Source organism: Acromyrmex echinatior, chromosome 6 (assembly GCF_024713525.1).
Source record: "Acromyrmex echinatior isolate Ae372 chromosome 6, ASM2471352v2, whole genome shotgun sequence".
NCBI lineage: Eukaryota > Metazoa > Arthropoda > Insecta > Hymenoptera > Formicidae > Acromyrmex > Acromyrmex echinatior.
In genome coordinates, this window is record NC_141857.1 from 4501451 (window position 1) to 4518335 (window position 16885).

Here is a 16885-nt window from a genome sequence, read left to right on the forward strand (position 1 = left end):
ATGCTCGAGAAAGGGAAAAAAACAAAGTGCGGAATGTAACTCAATATAGTTGTCAAACGGTACTAATTATATATAATAACTATTATTAACTGTAAAAAGAAGTGTTTAATTTTAAAATATTAAAATGTTTTATTGTTGCCTCCGTTTTAAAGATGTCTTAGTATAACATTTAAAGATACGTTTTAATTTTGAATTTTTTTCAATAAAACACTATGTGTTTAGATTTAAAACACGCAGCGTTTTGTCTATTGAAAAAGTTTAAAACATTTTTAAGTGTTTAAAAAACGGAGACAAGAATAGAACATTTTAATATTTTAAAATTGAACATTTCTTTTTTTAGTAGATAATTCCTACATAATTATTGATTCTATGTGTATTGAATACAACAATTTTTAAGAGCAGGAAAATATAACAGAAAATACTAACGATATGAATCATTTGTTTTGAGAGTACTTAACGTTTCAATATTTTCGACTAATGAACGTGGATCGAAGAAAAAAGAAGAGTAACGTCGCCACGACATACCAACGCAAGCGTAAAAGCGGTGCAACAGTAAAGCAATTTAATTGTCGATGACTCATGTCGTTATCAATGGCATATTCAAGTGTCATTAAATTTACCAAACGCGAGTCAGTTTTTGTGCTTTATTTGCTAAAATACACCGACAGCATACGGAATATCAACAATCAGGGGATTAACTGTGTATCTTGAAACGAGATGAAAATATAAAAATAAATTGATTAGCTATTCACCAATGAAGTTATAAATATTCTAATAAATTTACTCTTGTAATTTTCACCTCGTTTCAAAATACACAATCGATCGCCATATCGTTTCTATTTCTTGCAATGGATTTCTTGATAAATGTAATTTTTTTCCTAGCAACAATTCAATCGAACACTATTTTTTCCAGCATTACTTCTGACGAATTGAACCTGATATTAAAATTAAAATCAAGTTATACATACTGCGCTAAATTTCGCTTTTCCGTATCTCAGCGTGACTTGTTTATTCAAGGAAAGATAACGCGATATACTTCACAAGTATATCGCTTCTAACGCAGGAACGTCCGGTAAACCTTGAATATTTTTCGAACAAGCTGTGGTCTCGCGTCGTGGCAAACATTTCAAGAAGTCAACCAGTGGTAGAACCGCACGAATATTCACCTACAAGACTGAGTATTCAAAGATGAATCACGCAAGAATGATTTCTGGAAATTCTTTCGTTAGCCCTGAGGCCTTGTCGAAGAAGATTATCTCTCTTCTACATTTATTCTCCGTGTTCATTCCGGATAAATATTTCGCGGAGAAAAATTTATCTCTTTTGATCTTTTTGTTCCTTATGTTCTCTCCCCCCCCCCCTCTATCTGTTTCTCTTCTAGGAAAATATACCCTTCACGAGAGTGAAGTAAGTTTATTTATCTTTTTAAATATACAATCTCTGATATTAGCAACTGATGAAAGCTAATTATTAACTTGTTGCAAGTGATATAATAACGAGACGACATCGAACGAGCTGTTAATGCGACTATTACTAACAAAGTCATCATTACGAATGGGTAATAACGCGTTAGCAAAATCGTAGCTCGTATAAACCACGCAATGAGCCGAGCGCTGTAGGATTTTCCGCATGAACGCTTTTGCAGTAACAACGGCGGTCATTATGTTGGAAAACGCAATGTTTCCATGAGCATCACTCGCGCGCAATGAAACGCTACCAAGATGTTGCTCCAAGCGCATCAAAGCTGCAAAGCCGTTTCGCTGTGTCAGCCCGCCTGATATTTCGTCAGCTCGGCAAAAGATTTCTCTGTTGAGAAACTCGAGTCTAAGAAACGCGTCAGTTGAGGAGGTATCCTTCAATATCGAAAGAACATGGAATAGGTTTTCTTTTATCGATAAATTTTCAATTTAAACAAACATCGTAGAACTAATTTCGTAAAATATGACCGTTTCGCTATGCTAATTTTGATTTAAAAAATTATATTAAAAAAATCGAAACTCGAAATGAAAAGAAAACACGTTTTTGGTTGAACATCGAACGTTTTATTCAAAGAGAATAAAAATAATTCGTACTGTTTGCGGTTAATAATTATAGTGCATAAGTTTCTCTCAAAGTTTTTCAAACCATCATATATTTTTAGTTGAAAATTGAACGTTTAGTTTTATAATTCAAAAGGGATAAAAATAATTCGTACTATTTGTGATAAATAATTATTAGAAGAATACGATGGAAGAATACACTTTGTGGGAGGAACATCAATATTTACAGGCTTCCAGTATACATACAGTAATGTCAGTATGTGGAACCGTGTGTTATATTCCGTGATAATCGGGAGAGCGTTAGCCTCTCCCAATGTTAGAATCATTGTTTTCAACACTCGGCAGACGTCATTAATCATACAAACGCCGCGAGCTCTCTCGAGGGGCTGATAACTTCTAATTTCACCACTGTTACACACGAGAGTGAAGATTGCAATATCTTGGTAAACAATAATTCAATTCACGACTAAAAACGGTGAATGCTGACCACGTGACGGAGATCTAATGTGTCGTTTCGCTCGTTTTTCAACTTGTAAGAATATGAAAAAAGTTTGTGTGCCCTACATCGCTCCTGGCATTGTTCCGAAATCTTTTCTCGACACAGCGTTTTACCTTATTTTCGATTTTAATGAATTTGTATGAATTAAAATCATTATATACACTTTATGTATAAATTCGCAATAAATAAATAATATCAAAAGTTTCTAGCGAAAAATTATTTTTATTCGTCAATTTAATTTCACGGTACTTCCCTCAGAGTGTTGATTTTATTACGATGCCGTTTTTACGAGACAAGAATTAATTTAATATAGGTATAAAAATACGAAAGAGACTATGTGATAAAAATATTTTAAGAAAAAATGTTCGACGTAGGCGAATCGTACTGCTATATTACGGAATCAACTGAATTGTTCGTTCGAGAATGAACTTCATTCATTTGTCTACATTTGTCACGAATTTTCATATGTACGGTAAAAATGTTTCTCGGATAAATAGATACGAAGCGTCTCGCAATTCTCATGATCTTAATTGTAATGACAGAATGCCTTAATTTGGAGTCGATTTTTTTCTCTTCGCGAAAATGTCGAGGAAGGTCATCGTTTACTTTCCACTTTTCGACATTACATATCTTTGTAATTTAAGTCCGAGCACCAGCATTACTTTAATTTTAAGCGAGGCTTTAAACTCTCCTCTCTGTCTTTCTCTCGGCTTTAAAAAGAAAAAATTTTAAATCTCGCTTAAAGTCAAAGACTAAAGTCAAAGTAACATTGGTGCAATCGAATCTTAAAGTATTAAAATTGATCAATTAAAATTATGTTGGAGTTTATTTTAAAAATTAACCATAAGAGACGAGATTCCGTTATTTATTCATTCTGCTGAAACACAGTTTGCGGAAAGTCTTCTCGCAATTGCTCTCGACAACTGTCGGTATCTCGACGTCTTCGCTGAGGAAAAATCGATCATAATTTTATCAGGAAACCTGCCATTAAGATTAACGTCTCGATGGAACATTCCGCGTACAGAAAACGCTGTTTCAAACGTCAAGGCGGATATTCGAACGAGACGATAATAGAATATTACGTTTGCATCGTAAATATTTTCTTTTGCTTCTCGGAAAGAGTAAGTTCTGCTCATTTTTTTTATGGAAAAAAAATAACTAATTCAATAACGCGAGGAAGGTAACTCACCGAGACGAAGTTCCCCGAAGTTTCCACAGCCAATTTTCTTGCCGACCCGGAAGTTCGGGCCGACCATGAGCACGCCGGACGATGAGGTGACGCTGTGCCGGGACGAATGCACGTTCGACCGGGCGGCATTACCGCTGCCCCTGGAGGTCCGTTTGGCGACCTCCTGGTCGCGCTCGGAGCCGCGCGCTCCGAGCTCCTTGTCGCCGCGGTTATCCCTGCCGTCCCGCTTCTGCATCTCGTACCGGCCGTTGTTATCCACGGTTGCGATGATTTAATTATCGATACACGATCCAACTGCGCGCACACGATTTTCCACCACACTCGCGTCGACAATGACGACGGCGACGACGACGACGACGACGACGACGACGATGATGACGGCGGCGATGTCAGTTTTGGGTCAATGACGGGGATCGATCCCCGTGCAGGGCATATTCTCTATGCCCTCTGGAAAGAGTGAGGACGACGAAAGGGACGCGACGCGATATGACGAGACGCGATACGATAGAAGAGAAACGATGGATACAACGCGACACTCACCGCAGTTTCCGCAAGCGGAAAAGGGCACGCGCGGGCGCGGTATACACCGTTGTAGGGTGCGGAAGGGTAGGACGCGCGGGTGACGGTGACAGGAGAGTGGGAAAGGGGGAGGGAGGGGAGAGAGAGAAAGAGAGAGAGGGTGGCTGGCTGGCTGATTGTCAGAGTTCGACGGACGATGCCACCTCACGGGGATCAATCCCCATGCCAGCCTAACCTCTCAAGCGCGAACGATCTTATCTTTTTCGCTCACCGAGCGTTGTTTTAAGTACGATCGGTACGATCGGTACGATCGACGACACGTAGGACGTGAACGTGGAAGGGCGCGGTGCGTCGCGGTGCGCCGAGGAAGCGTATCTGAGATGCTGTCACTCCTACTCCTTGTTCGCGCCTGGCGCGGCCCGATGGTCGGCAAACGTCACGGCAACAGGAGGAATCGAACGGTCGTTGCGGCGTCGTACGGCGTCGTCGTTCCGGACGATCCCATAGCAATTTCGATCCGTCTCTCACGCCCGGCGGCGGCCGCCGGGATGCCGGGATTGCCGGGTGTCGTAACAGTCGACGACAGGAATCGCGCGGCTCACGCTCTGCCGACGCGACGCAGCACGGCATTACCGTGGCGGCGGCGACGGTTGTGACGGTCGTTGTTGCGCACGGTTGTGCCGTTGCCGCTCCTGCTGCTGCTACTGTTGCTGCTGCTGCTATTCCTGCTACTCCTTCTGTTGCTGCCGGTAATGCTGCTGGTAGTGCTAGTACTGCGTTTCGCGGTCGTCGGCTCCTCCATTACGCGCCGCGCGGAGCGCCGCGAGGATTTACCTTCGAGCGAGCGAGTTCAAAATTCTCGCTGCGCTGCTCCCCCGCGGAGTTCACGCTACTCCGATTCCTCGTCGACTCGGCGGCAACTTCACTCGACTCCACTCGACTCCGCGCGCGACTCACGACTCCGTTGGACTCCGTCCGTTCGTAACGCGACTCTCTCCGTTCGCTGATCGCGCCGGACAGGCAACGGCGAGGCGTCGAGATTCCCTAGGGGCCGCACAGGCGCGTATCTCCCTCGTATCCACACCTATACTTTACTCCCGTCCTCAAATTCGAGCGCGCGTTTCACGACGATGCACCCACGCACCGTGTCAACAGCGTGCGCTCCCGATCGGTTCTGACGCACGCCCGCACACATACACACACACACATACAAACACACACTCTCACGCTGTTTTTCCCTCTCCTTCTTTCTTTCTTCCCACTCTCTCTCTTTCTCTCTTTATCACTGCCGCCACGACACCGGACTGCTCGGACTCGGATTATGAGCGCTCCGCGGATCGGTCCTTCTTCCCTTGATGTCGCGATACTCCCGTGGTGCTCCGCACTGCTCCGCACTGTTGTTCCGCTGAATGTGCAGCTGTCGCGGGGACGCGCGCGCTCGCGCTCGCGCGTTTTTTTTTTACACGGAGGCGCTCGCGCCGCGCGATCTCCCAACGCACGCACGCACGAACGGTACTCCGTGGACTCGTCCTTATCCCCGATCAAACGTCTCGCGAACGACAGGCCAGCGCACCTGCCTCACGCGCTAAGAGACTTAAGTGAAATGAGTCGGATATCGGCAGGCCCACCAACCGCTACCGTCATGCTGAACTTGCTCACTATGCAAATTCGTGCCTTTGTGCGTTCGCTTTGGTGCTCGCAGTGCTTTAAGCATTTTTTCATCCTTGTCATTTGATAAATATTAAACAAGGACAAAATGATGTTTACCAGTGCTGTGAGAGTCAAATAAACGCTACCCGTAAATAATAATAAAAAATATAATTGAGATAAACATAAAAATATTTATATTTGTCACCAACTAAACGCAGAGATGTTTACTGTCCATTTCTGTCAATATAGATTAATTTTAATCTCGGTTTAATTTACTGTTTATCCTTCTCTTATTCTCAGAACTAGGAAAAGATAAAAAGTAAATTAAACAGAGATTAAAATTAATGTATATTGGTAGAAACTGATTTAATTCGTTTAATTATTATCCGTGGCGACCGACCAATCGCAGTCAATCTCGGCTTTCTGAATTATTTTATGCTGACTCGTTTCATTTGTTACTAGAAGTTCTAGTTACAGATGTGAGAGGTGTGAAATAATTTTTTTCTTTCTTTCTTATGAATTGTATATTTTCTTTCTCGAACTGTCTGAATCAATGTGACGGATAGAAGGAAAAAAATCGCACTCTGAGAAATATGGAAACGGAAAAAAACGAAGTTTACGAATAATATAAAGTTGAATATCAGCTTAGGTTGGCAGACGTGAATAGCGCGACAGCGCGTGATATAAAAATTCATTTATTTCTAAATGTATATGTCGGCTGGAAAGAGTCCAGTTTTCGCTATTTTCGTCGTCGGCGATTCGTAATTTACGCGACTGCGCGTGTAAACGAGACAGAGAGAGGAGTAACACCGTCGGAGATCAATATGACCGATATTGTGGGACGCACGTGAATGTCTCGTCTGGTTTCACGCGAATGACGTAACGGCAAGCGGCATTATAACACAAAAATGGCCGGCGCCGTGTGGGCCGAGGACGAGATCGGACGAAAGTGGGACCGCTGCTTCACAGACGCCATCCTCAAATTCGGTAATTATCGTGATGGAACTCGTCCGCGGTGACGGATATTACTTTTTATGGCGTTACTGACAGATCTCTTTCCTCAGGCGGTGGCGTGATCCTCGGTGGAGTATTTTCTCTATTTTTCTTCAAAAGTAAGATACATCACTCCTATGACATAACTGTATTTGTTATTGTAATTGTCGGAGTCAATGGCAAGATACATTCAGGGATTCATACCTAGATTTGATCCTGTTAAGATTAATAATTGCATGCATTTTAAACTTAGTCTATGATGTGTTCTTCCTGTTTCTCGGTTCTTTCTCTTTTATTTTTTTTGTCTCGTATTCTATTTCTTCATTTTTTTTGTCGTTTGAGAGAAAAGTCGACCAACTTTGGAAAAGACAAAAAACATGATTGTTAATAAATGGTTACGAAAAAAAGGCAAGAAGTAAAAAGCAAGAAACAGGATGCAAAGTATGTTGTAGATTAGTCTTTAATCACATATGTGCTTCATTGTAGAAACATTAATCATCTATGATGTCATGTAACTTAAAAGTTATATAGCTGTATATCTCTATATTTAAGTCTCAACAATTAATCAATGTTCACTATTTGTAATCTTTTTTTTATAAGCAAAAAGTACCCAGTTAAAAAGAATTAATTGAGTTTTCTGATTCTAAATGGAAGTACAGTTTCTTTTACTTGTATTATAGTTTTTACAGAATATTTTTATTTTCCATCAAGAGAATAGTTTTAATAGATGGGATTAGTGCTACTTTAATGTATGTTGTAATAAGTGATAAATAACGGTGATACTTGATCATAAGTTAATAGCTGCGTTCAGCATAAAAAGCAGCTTTACAACTCTGTTATTTTAATATAATTAGTCTTGCTCCTAATTCCTCATTGGATCTAAATATATAACCAACCATATTAAAAAATCTTACAATGCTGCAAGTTGTTTTTTCTTCTAAATGCAATCAATACTTAAATTTAAAAATAATTTGTGAAAAGAAATTTGAAAGAATCATATACTGCCTGTTGTCAAATTTCTTTTTCAATTATTATAAAACATATATGGATACACTAAATTCTCTTTATAGGAAAAAAATGGCCCATTATAGCTGGAGGTAGCTTTGGATTAGGTATGGCATATTCCAATTGCGAGGAAGACATCAATGCATCAATACGTCAACAGAAATCCAGAATTTGTAAAACTGAAGAAAATAAATAATTAGAACAAATTGTAAAAACAAAATTAAAGTTATTATTAATATAAGAATTATAATAAACTAAATAACTTTATCGCAATATCTATTGTTTTTGTATATTTGATCTGTACCTTTTAATTTTAGAAAAGTGAAAACACACAATAAATGTCTTTGTAAAAGAAATATATTTCTTGTTTGTTTATTAACATTACAGTAATATAATTATAGAAAAATACAAGTATGAACTATCAACAAATATTAATATACATAAATATGTAATAGCATATTAAGAAATATAAGATTTTTTAATTTTTTTCATCATTGCTTATAATTATTTAAACACATATTTATACTCATAAATTCTTTCATTATATAATATATGTATATATATATATATTTTATATATATATATATATATATATATATATAATGCTGAAAGTCATAGTGCATTCAAAAGTGATGTGCAAACCATAATGATTAGTAATATTCCATAATAGATATAATCTATTATAATTGACATTGCATAAACAGATTCTGTTTAATTATTTGTTTAATTAACACACTTATCACACTTCAGAATTTCCAAAATTAACAAAAATTTTACAAAGTTTTGTATGAAGTTAAAAAGATGTAAAAATAATAATCAACCAATATGTGAAGATATTCAAATAAACAAATATGTGTTTTAATCTATAATTATATTTTTAATAAATTGTTAATTTGATTACATTTAATACTGCAAAGGAAACGTATAAATAAATATCAATTTTGGAGATTCTGAGGTTTTATATAGTACATGAAAATTCTTGTGTCTTTATTTGGCATCTTAGTGTATATGCTCAAGTATGGAATACGCTACCGAACGAGCAAAAAAGAAATGTTTGTAGAGTGGAATTGTATAATTTATATCTTAAGATTAAACACCATGCCCAAAAATTGTTCGTAATGAATCGTTATCACGCCATCCAGATCCGTATCCAATCGTCTAAAAGCGCTGGTAAGAGTCTGAAAATAGTAATTATTACATTTTTGTAATTAGAGTTTGAATACTCACAATTATCAGATGTCATTTTTTAAAATTATAGTTAAATATGTAAGCTCAAAAATATTAGCTTAATTAACGTTAATTAATTTTTTTAATTGACAATAAAAATAATTCATTTAAATATATTATAATTTAATTCATAGATATGCAAACCAGTTTAAATTAAAGCTTCTACATATAAAAGTATTTTTAAGCAAGATCACGAGCCACACCCAATGAAATTATTTAGATTGCTTTATAGCTATACTTACATACAGAACAATACAGCACTGTATAAAGTCATCAAAGTATATTGTACCGTTACCCGCGCGATCGTACTTTCGTATCAGCATGTCAATTATTTGATCGCTTAATCGGTACCCAAAGTTTATAAGAGCTGTCTTCAATTCATTGCGATCAATGTTACCGCTATTGTCGCGATCAAACGAGCGGAAGCAATTCTCCCAATCGGTCACGTACTTCCATAGTGCTCCGAATTCTTCGAAACTGACAGTACCTGTCTGCTTCTTATCAAACATACCTGTAGCAGGATCGGATTTATCAAACATACCTGTGCCAACAAAAGCAAGGAACAAAATAATAATAATATCAAAAGACCATGCAAATCAATATATCGTACATACATAATTTTATAATAATATATTGCAAAAACTAAAAAGTGTGCAACATGCTGTGATTTAAAAAAAATTAACAGCATAATATTCATAGAAAGAACAATTTGTTCAAGTATCTAAAAATTTAGCTAGATGTGGATATAAATATAGGCATACATTTGAAAATAATTTTGTTGAATTATTATAAAATTATTATAAAATAATTATGAAGAAATCTCAAACATAATGAGTAATGTTACAAAAAGTTTTGACATTCCAGCAATCAATTTGAGTAAATGCGCAATTATTTTGATAACTCAACAAAACTATTTTCAAAAATGTATCTAGCTAAATTTTTTTAATACTTCAGCAAAATTGTTTTTTCCATAAATTGGAAGTTTTTTTAGCATCAAGCGACAGATATTCAGCCTTCTCCATTTAGAGTATCTATAGAAAAGATGAGAAGATTTTAAGTATAGAAGAAACTATAGATACAAGTAATCAATGTATTATAAATTCACATGGTCGTTTTGAAAATATACTATAAACATGTCATACCAATCATTAGACGTACAGTTTCAGGATTAAATGGCGTCCATGTACCATTTGACAAAGCTTGTTGTAGCTCATCAGCACTGATTGCACCAGACCTGTCCTTATCCACCCTGATAAAATCAAAAGAATTGTTTTTCTGGATGAAAAATTATATCTATTGCAGATATAACAAAACACCAAATCCAAAACTTTTACAAATTAACAAAACTAAAGACAAAGATTCTAGTCACGCGAAGAAAGCGAGCGCCTGAAAGTATTTAGAAAGGAAAGGTTATATCTATTACAGATAATAATTACAAAATTACATATTTGTTGTATAAAACGTAAAAAAATTAAAGAGGACTTTGTAGAACCGGCAGATATCATACCTCTGGAATACATCCCAAAGAAATTGCTGACTCGGCATTGGCGATATAAAAGACATTTTCGTAAGTAACGTCCCGACGAAATGAGACAATGGTATCTTGCACGATATTGCGTTTGTTAATAATGCAGATAAACACACGGAGAACTCGAGGAAAACGTGATCTTCGCGACACGTCACTTTCTGCGTCACTTCATATACAGCTGAACTTAGGGACTTGGTTGGACTCGACTGGGTCGAATTGGGCTGGACTGACCAATGTGGACTAATGTCGTTCTGAAATTTTATAGGTGTACTACAATTGCACTTTCCACACTTTAAATGAAATAGTGTCTGAAAGTGGGTCTAGCGGGTTACAGGTGGACAATATTGGAGAAAAAAAAAACAGAAAAATGTAAAAAATTTAAATATAAGAAATGCACTCTGACAATAAAAAATACAATACACCTTTATTTTGAAATTATTTTTAACTATGTTATTTTTTTATGAAGGAAATTCTGGGGAGTTACTATAAAATTTCTGACGAATTTGCATGATATTTTGAGCTATGCAAATTCGGCAATGCATATGTGATTGTATAATTTAATAAAAATAGAAAGAAAAATTCTTTTATTTAAAATAATGTCTTAATTCATGAAACAAACAATAATCTATAAGAATGTCTGGCAGTCGGTGTCTGTTTTGACATCAAAATCTGGCATTTACAAAAACATGGCTATTGTGTGCGACTATTATTTTTAACGTTTGAGTTACAAATGCATATAAAGACATAATTCATTATAATTTAATTAATCCAAAAAATATTAAAGAGATTTTACAAGTAATTATACAATGTTATATGGACAACGTTATCCTATTAAAAGGCTATTATATATTAAGCCTAAAAAAGAGACAGGTGATCAGTGTTCATTTCTTTCCTTGTCTAGTGTCGCATTAGACAAAAATATCAATCTATCTCTTTTTTTTTCATGTCCGGACTTTAAACATTGCAATGAGCAGTACAGAGTTCACTAAAACTAGATGAAGTTTAAGTGATCGATAATACTCTCACTCATTACTATGTGTAATAGTCCTTCCATTCCTACTATTATATAAAATTTTATATAGATACATTGTGTTCTATGTATATAATTTTCATGATATTTCATTATAAAAATATTTTTATAAATATCCCGAAATAGGAGACACAGGTCAGTCGAGATCTTTAGATAGACTTCATGCGTTAATATTAAGTCTAATTAATATTAAGTTCTAATTTTTAGGTTTATTTATCTTCCATGCTCCGATTCTGTATCTAAGCCAGATAAAGAATAGATCTCTACCCATCTGCAACCAGCTCCAAAACGGTATGATCTTAGAGCCCTCGATCTCCGTCCAGTTTACTGCTATTTCAGTCACAGGAATGTTGAGAGTCTGTGCGATGTAAAGCATTTCTACATCAAATGCCCAACGTTCGACATGTAGCGCTTCGAATATTGTTCTCGCTGATTTTCTCGTTAAAAGTTTGAATCCACACTGCGTATCTCTAATGCCCCTGACGCACAACAGCCAGACTAAGAAATGAAAGCCGTGCATAAGAAAGAGTCGGAAGTAGGATCGTTTGGCAGTTTCTTCTTTTTCCAAATGTGCTCTCGAGCCACATATTACTGCATCGGACGATGCCGTTTTCTCGGGTTTGTTAATGTAATCAACTAAAACCAATTTGATAAAATTAATAACATTAATATTATAATTAGTAGCTCTAGAATCAGGATTTTTATTCCTTTTTCAACTTACATCCTAAAACATTTATCAGATTCTCATCTAACTTCTTCAAATCATTGAACTTAGTAGCACCATCTGCATCTGCAAACAATAAAGCGCTGCCTCTTGCACTCAGCATACCCTTGAATAAATAAATTAAAATATAATAATTATATTACAATCTAAGATTGACTTATAATTTACTTAATGCTACAAATGAAGCAATCTTTGATTGATCAATTAATAAAATTCTCTCTTCTGACTGGTCAATTAAACGATTCAAAGCATTTGTTGCATCAAATAGATTGCATCCAAAGCTTCTCAATTCCATCAGAATTACTAACCAATCTTACAGCTCCACCTTTCCCTCTATTTTTTATAAGGTTTAATACTTTTAGAGTGCTGTATTTTGATGCATAATGATGCGCCACGTCAACAGTCTTATCTGTACTGCCATCACTGACTACTATCACTTCATAAGTCAATCCAGACTTCCTACGTTCTTCCAGATACTCCAGACATTCGTCCAACATGGGAGGTACTTATTAAATAATAATAAAAATATACAAATAAATAATTAATAATATCTACAGATAATACATATGCAACAAATCTTACAAATAATCAAAGTTGGGAAATATTAAATTGAAAAAACAGGCAATTAAGAGCTTTAATACACGGTAATTGGTGTGATTACATTTTCAAATAACATATGTTTCACATCTTACATAATTATAGCGACCAAACGTTTTAGCTCAATTCAAGTCATCTTCAGCAGTCTTTTATAATTCTAAATTCTTGATAAATTATCAGATAAACGTACATTACATCTTTGTTCTTACATCTTTGTTCTTCATTGTAAGCAGGTACAATGACACTGAGTTGTACGCTCCAAGGGTCATGTAATGAAGGAAACGCCTCCTTTATCTTTGTCTGACAGTTGAAAAAGAATTTTTCGCTTTCATCTCTCGATATTTTGGGATACCGTTCGCTTATCACATATATTATTATAAAAAACTAAAACAGATACGTATACTTATGTAAATATATAATATATTTATTTAGAAGGCATTGCATTATAAAAATAATTAATAAAAAAGATTGTATTTTGTATAATTGTATAAAATAAAGTAAAGTATAAACTAAAGGAAATTATTTTTTAAATTATTACTTATGACACTTAGATATTAAAAAAGATGGAAGTGTAAGATAACCTTAACATACCAAGATTATTGAGAGTACAGCCAACAATACTCCATAACAGAATAGACATCCTAATGATAACATTTCAGTATAATAAGACACTTAACAATTAGAAAATGAAAAATAAAAGATATATATTAAACATATCTTTCTTTCCATTCCGGTAGTATACTGTAGTACGTCACCTAAAAGCAGGGTTAGGTTAGTTGGATACACATAAATACCTTACGTTTTATGCAAGGAGTTTAAAGCCTATTCTACAATGTGCTGTTTGTTTCCTGCTTCTTGTTTTTTACCTTCTGCTTTTTTTTCTTTGCACCCGTTTTATCGACAATTATATTTCTTGATACATATTTTTTGTTTCTTTCAAAGTTCGTTAACTTATCTCGGAGGAGACACAAAACAAAAAACCAGATAAGAAGCAAAAAGACAAGATGTAAAAAATAATAAAAAGTAAAAAACAGGAAACATAGAGCATATTGTAAACTAAGCTTTATGCGCAAAGAACTTGAGTATTCTGACTCATGTTCAAATTCCCATCCGGGTGTTCTTTAGGTATCATGTCATCCTTGTTTAATATACGATAAATAACAAGGATAATAGAGTGATATCTGGATGGCACTCAGGTGGGAATCTGAACATAGCCCTGCTCAGATAACTAATTTGAACCTATCAAAAATCATTATTGTGGAATACACTTTCTGATATTACAGTTTCTTGAAATTCTTATTCTCTATTCTCTGTTCCCTGTTCCTTTTATTATGCGGAGCCCTTAAGGGTCTATCTAGACAGCGTTAGGAAATCTTATCCGGATACCTGCCTTTGTATATCATCCTATCTTTGTTTAACATTGAATGAACAACAAGGAAAAACGATACACTCGGGGTAACGTTTACGAACATAGCTCTAATCTTTTTAGTTTTTATTATTTTTAATATGATGTAAACTCAATAATCAAATTCGAGTCCTCTATATTTCAATGAAAAGTATTTAAAATTCATGTGACTAGAGCATGAATGTAATCGTTGTAAGCGCTTGCTAGCATTGTAGTCACAATTCTCACTATTATATTTAGCCGGTTCTACATTAGTGTAAGCTGATCGTAAGTTTATTGCAATAGCCAATCTGAAGCTTGTATTTTGAAATCAACACTTCATATTGGCAACAAACTTGCGACAAAGTACAAACATTTGTTCATGATTGTGAAATACATGAAATTGAATGTCATTCTTCATAGATCATATTTTAATTTCTTTATAGCTTATAGGCGGTATTCATAGTCCATTCTTATATTTTAAGGCCGTCTTAAGTATTGAGTCATCTAAAAAGTATCCGCGGTACTTTGTCACTAGATATATGACCATCAACGCACATCTAGTGATAAAAAACCGCGGATACTTTTTAGATGACCCAATAATATCTTAAGATACTAATGTTGCCCTTTGATTGGCTTATGACATCTTAAGACTGTACTTAATGTATGGTTACAATGGGCAGTAGCAATAGTGGATTAAGAATTAGGCGTAGAAATCGACCAATCATTGAATGCGAGAAAAATAATCAACTATGATTAGTCAATTTCTACGCCTATTCCTTAATCAACTATTGTTACTGCTCATTGTAGACTATGCATAATGCATGGTCGACAATGGCAGCATCAGTAATGGATGAGACTATAGAGTAAGAAATTGACCAATCACAGTCGATTATTCTTCTCATATTCAACTGTTTCAATTTAATTTGTTACTCATACAACCTCATCCACTATTGCTACTGCCATTGTGGACCACGCATAAGTCTAGTTTCCACCGAAGATTTAATCCGGATCAGAATGTAAGAGCTAACCAACTACAGTCGAGTATTCCCCTGTTACATTCGAACGATAGGGGCTCGATTGTAGTTGATTGGTTCTTACATTCTGATCCGGATTAAATCCTTGATGGAAACTAGTCCACTTATATATTCTTTTAGAACATCCAATCAACATTTTAGATCTGGAAGAATACCTCAATAGCAGCGAACGCTACTCAACTATTGAGTCTGCTGAATGCAGTCTATGACAAAATAATCGACGCAATTCTGTAAAAAAATTTTATGAACATCCAGTATTCGCTTATTCTTTTAATTTAATGGAAATATTCGTAACAAAAATAAAATCGAAGGTTATTCGAAAATATATTTTAACAAAAAATAATTTAAAAAATATTTGTAAGCAATGCTAATAATTTACCGTTTTTAAATTGCCTTATCGATTATTATCGATATTTTCTTAAATTTAAAAAAAAATTGAAGATTTATTCTATAAATATAATTAATGGAACTTTATGTAACTTAAATGAGAAAATAAAAAACTAATTTCTCGTCTTTTTTTAGAAATATTGATAATTTCGCTACAAAAGGATATATAGGACACATTTCATAGTACCGGTCGAAAGTTATATAAGATTTTGCTGTATAGCACGTGCAACGTGTATTATACGATTAATATAAAGAATATTTAGAAGATACTCTGATTATTCTGTATGTCGACAACTGATCCCTGCAAACAACTTGCATGTAAATTGCAGACGTGCTTGAAAGGTTAGTTTAATATATCTAAAGAATAGAGGAAAGTAATGTGTTCCTAACCTCTCTTCATAAAATTTAAGCGTAAATATATATTTAAAAAGTTTATTAAATTGATAAATTGCAAAACTTAAAAAGACAACAGATTCAGATGTACTTTTGTATTAATATATGGAATAAAAAATGGAGCTGAAATAGTACTTTGACAATTTATATGTGATATTAATGATAATTAACAGAATAATATAACACTCAAATTTTTATTAGAATAAGTATAAAATAATGCCTTTTTGTTTTTCAGATAATGTCTTTCAGCCTTCCCGTTGTCAGGATGTACTTGAACAAATAAGAAAATGTTGCATGAAACATTCTAACTCTATAGTTTGTGATGGTATAAATATCTCGAAACCGTATGAACATAATACTGTAGATTATGTAAGTCTAGTACTTGCTTTATTCAAACATGTAGAATTTTATACTTTATTAGTTACATGACTATGTATCTTTTAGCAGCTATAAATTCTATTATAATGTTTATCTTTTCTTAATATTCTTTCAGCGGAAAGTTATAAGATAAGCGATGCAAAGCAAAGAGAGAAAAAGGATAACAGTTCCAAAAAGAGGATTTGCACAACGTTATCCACGAAGTACTATGCTCCTGGGTATAACTTTTGCTACGTGTGTATTATACAGTAAACCTATTTACGATATATTTTTCTTTAAACCACCAGAGGACTTTGAACCTGATAA

At 35.0% G+C, this 16885-nt stretch overlaps 5 protein-coding genes across 9 annotated transcripts in view; 2 read left to right on the forward strand and 3 right to left on the reverse strand.

Annotated features, from left to right (window-relative positions):
* Positions 1-5840, reverse strand: part of gish (casein kinase I gish) — a 32341-nt gene extending 26501 nt beyond the window's left edge. For all 4 annotated transcript variants that reach the window (XM_087407043.1, XM_087407045.1, XM_087407044.1 and 1 more), the window contains exon 1: positions 3728-5840. In XM_087407043.1, coding sequence (XP_087263169.1) covers positions 3728-3962 — 235 coding nt within the window. In that variant the 5' untranslated portion in view covers positions 3963-5840. The remainder of the gene's footprint in view (positions 1-3727) is intronic.
* A 716-nt stretch (positions 5841-6556) lies between these two features.
* LOC105153945 (MICOS complex subunit Mic10) lies at positions 6557-8250 on the forward strand. The gene is made up of 3 exons (XM_011069107.2): positions 6557-6883; positions 6961-7008; positions 7960-8250. The coding sequence occupies exons 1-3, from the start codon at positions 6805-6807 to the stop codon at positions 8088-8090; spliced, it is 258 nt and encodes an 85-aa protein (XP_011067409.1). The 5' UTR covers positions 6557-6804; the 3' UTR covers positions 8091-8250.
* Positions 8234-10907, reverse strand: Alg-2 (Apoptosis-linked gene-2). Of its 2 annotated transcripts, none has more exons than XM_011069110.2 (4): positions 10629-10907; positions 10264-10370; positions 9364-9632; positions 8234-9072 (listed from the first exon to the last, which is right to left on the reverse strand). In XM_011069110.2, exons 1-4 carry the CDS (start codon positions 10682-10684, stop codon positions 8971-8973), a joined length of 534 nt encoding a protein of 177 aa, XP_011067412.1. In that variant the 5' UTR covers positions 10685-10907; the 3' UTR covers positions 8234-8970. The 2 variants fall into 2 exon arrangements, with proteins under 2 accessions (XP_011067412.1, XP_011067411.1); XM_011069109.2 differs by having other exon boundaries at positions 9364-9662.
* Positions 10908-11216: 309 nt separating this feature from the next.
* wol (Dolichyl-phosphate beta-glucosyltransferase wollknaeuel) lies at positions 11217-14103 on the reverse strand. The gene is made up of 6 exons (XM_011069111.2): positions 13867-14103; positions 13592-13755; positions 13210-13384; positions 12712-12908; positions 12401-12509; positions 11217-12315 (listed from the first exon to the last, which is right to left on the reverse strand). The coding sequence occupies exons 2-6, from the start codon at positions 13652-13654 to the stop codon at positions 11876-11878; spliced, it is 984 nt and encodes a 327-aa protein (XP_011067413.1). The 5' UTR covers positions 13655-13755; positions 13867-14103; the 3' UTR covers positions 11217-11875.
* Positions 14104-15943: 1840 nt separating this feature from the next.
* On the forward strand, positions 15944-16737 carry LOC105153948 (cx9C motif-containing protein 4). The gene is made up of 3 exons (XM_011069112.2): positions 15944-16150; positions 16437-16570; positions 16695-16737. Exons 1-3 carry the CDS (start codon positions 16093-16095, stop codon positions 16710-16712), a joined length of 210 nt encoding a protein of 69 aa, XP_011067414.1. The 5' UTR covers positions 15944-16092; the 3' UTR covers positions 16713-16737.
* The last annotated feature ends 148 nt before the right edge of the window (positions 16738-16885 follow it).

Excerpts from the sequence above, each read along its gene's own strand:
- LOC105153945 (XM_011069107.2), top strand. The coding sequence starts at position 6,805 with ATGGCCGGCGCCGTGTGGGCCGAGGACGAGATCGGACGAAAGTGGGAC. Across the intron at positions 6,884-6,960 it reads AGACGCCATCCTCAAATTCG|GCGGTGGCGTGATCCTCGGT; the intron begins GTAATTATCGTG and ends CTCTTTCCTCAG. Across the intron at positions 7,009-7,959 it reads TTCTCTATTTTTCTTCAAAA|GAAAAAAATGGCCCATTATA; the intron begins GTAAGATACATC and ends TTCTCTTTATAG.
- LOC105153948 (XM_011069112.2), top strand. The coding sequence starts at position 16,093 with ATGTCGACAACTGATCCCTGCAAACAACTTGCATGTAAATTGCAGACG. Across the intron at positions 16,151-16,436 it reads ATTGCAGACGTGCTTGAAAG|ATAATGTCTTTCAGCCTTCC; the intron begins GTTAGTTTAATA and ends TTTGTTTTTCAG.
- wol (XM_011069111.2), bottom strand. The coding sequence starts at position 13,654 with ATGTTATCATTAGGATGTCTATTCTGTTATGGAGTATTGTTGGCTGTA. Across the intron at positions 12,909-13,209 it reads TTACAATGAAGAACAAAGAT|TACCTCCCATGTTGGACGAA; the intron begins GTAAGAACAAAG and ends TTATTTAATAAG. Across the intron at positions 12,316-12,400 it reads TCTGATAAATGTTTTAGGAT|TTGATTACATTAACAAACCC; the intron begins GTAAGTTGAAAA and ends AATTGGTTTTAG.
- Alg-2 (XM_011069109.2), bottom strand. The coding sequence starts at position 10,684 with ATGTCTTTTATATCGCCAATGCCGAGTCAGCAATTTCTTTGGGATGTA. Across the intron at positions 10,371-10,628 it reads CTTTGGGATGTATTCCAGAG|GGTGGATAAGGACAGGTCTG; the intron begins GTATGATATCTG and ends TGATTTTATCAG. Across the intron at positions 9,663-10,263 it reads AACTGTACGTCTAATGATTG|GTATGTTTGATAAATCCGAT; the intron begins GTATGACATGTT and ends TTGTTGGCACAG.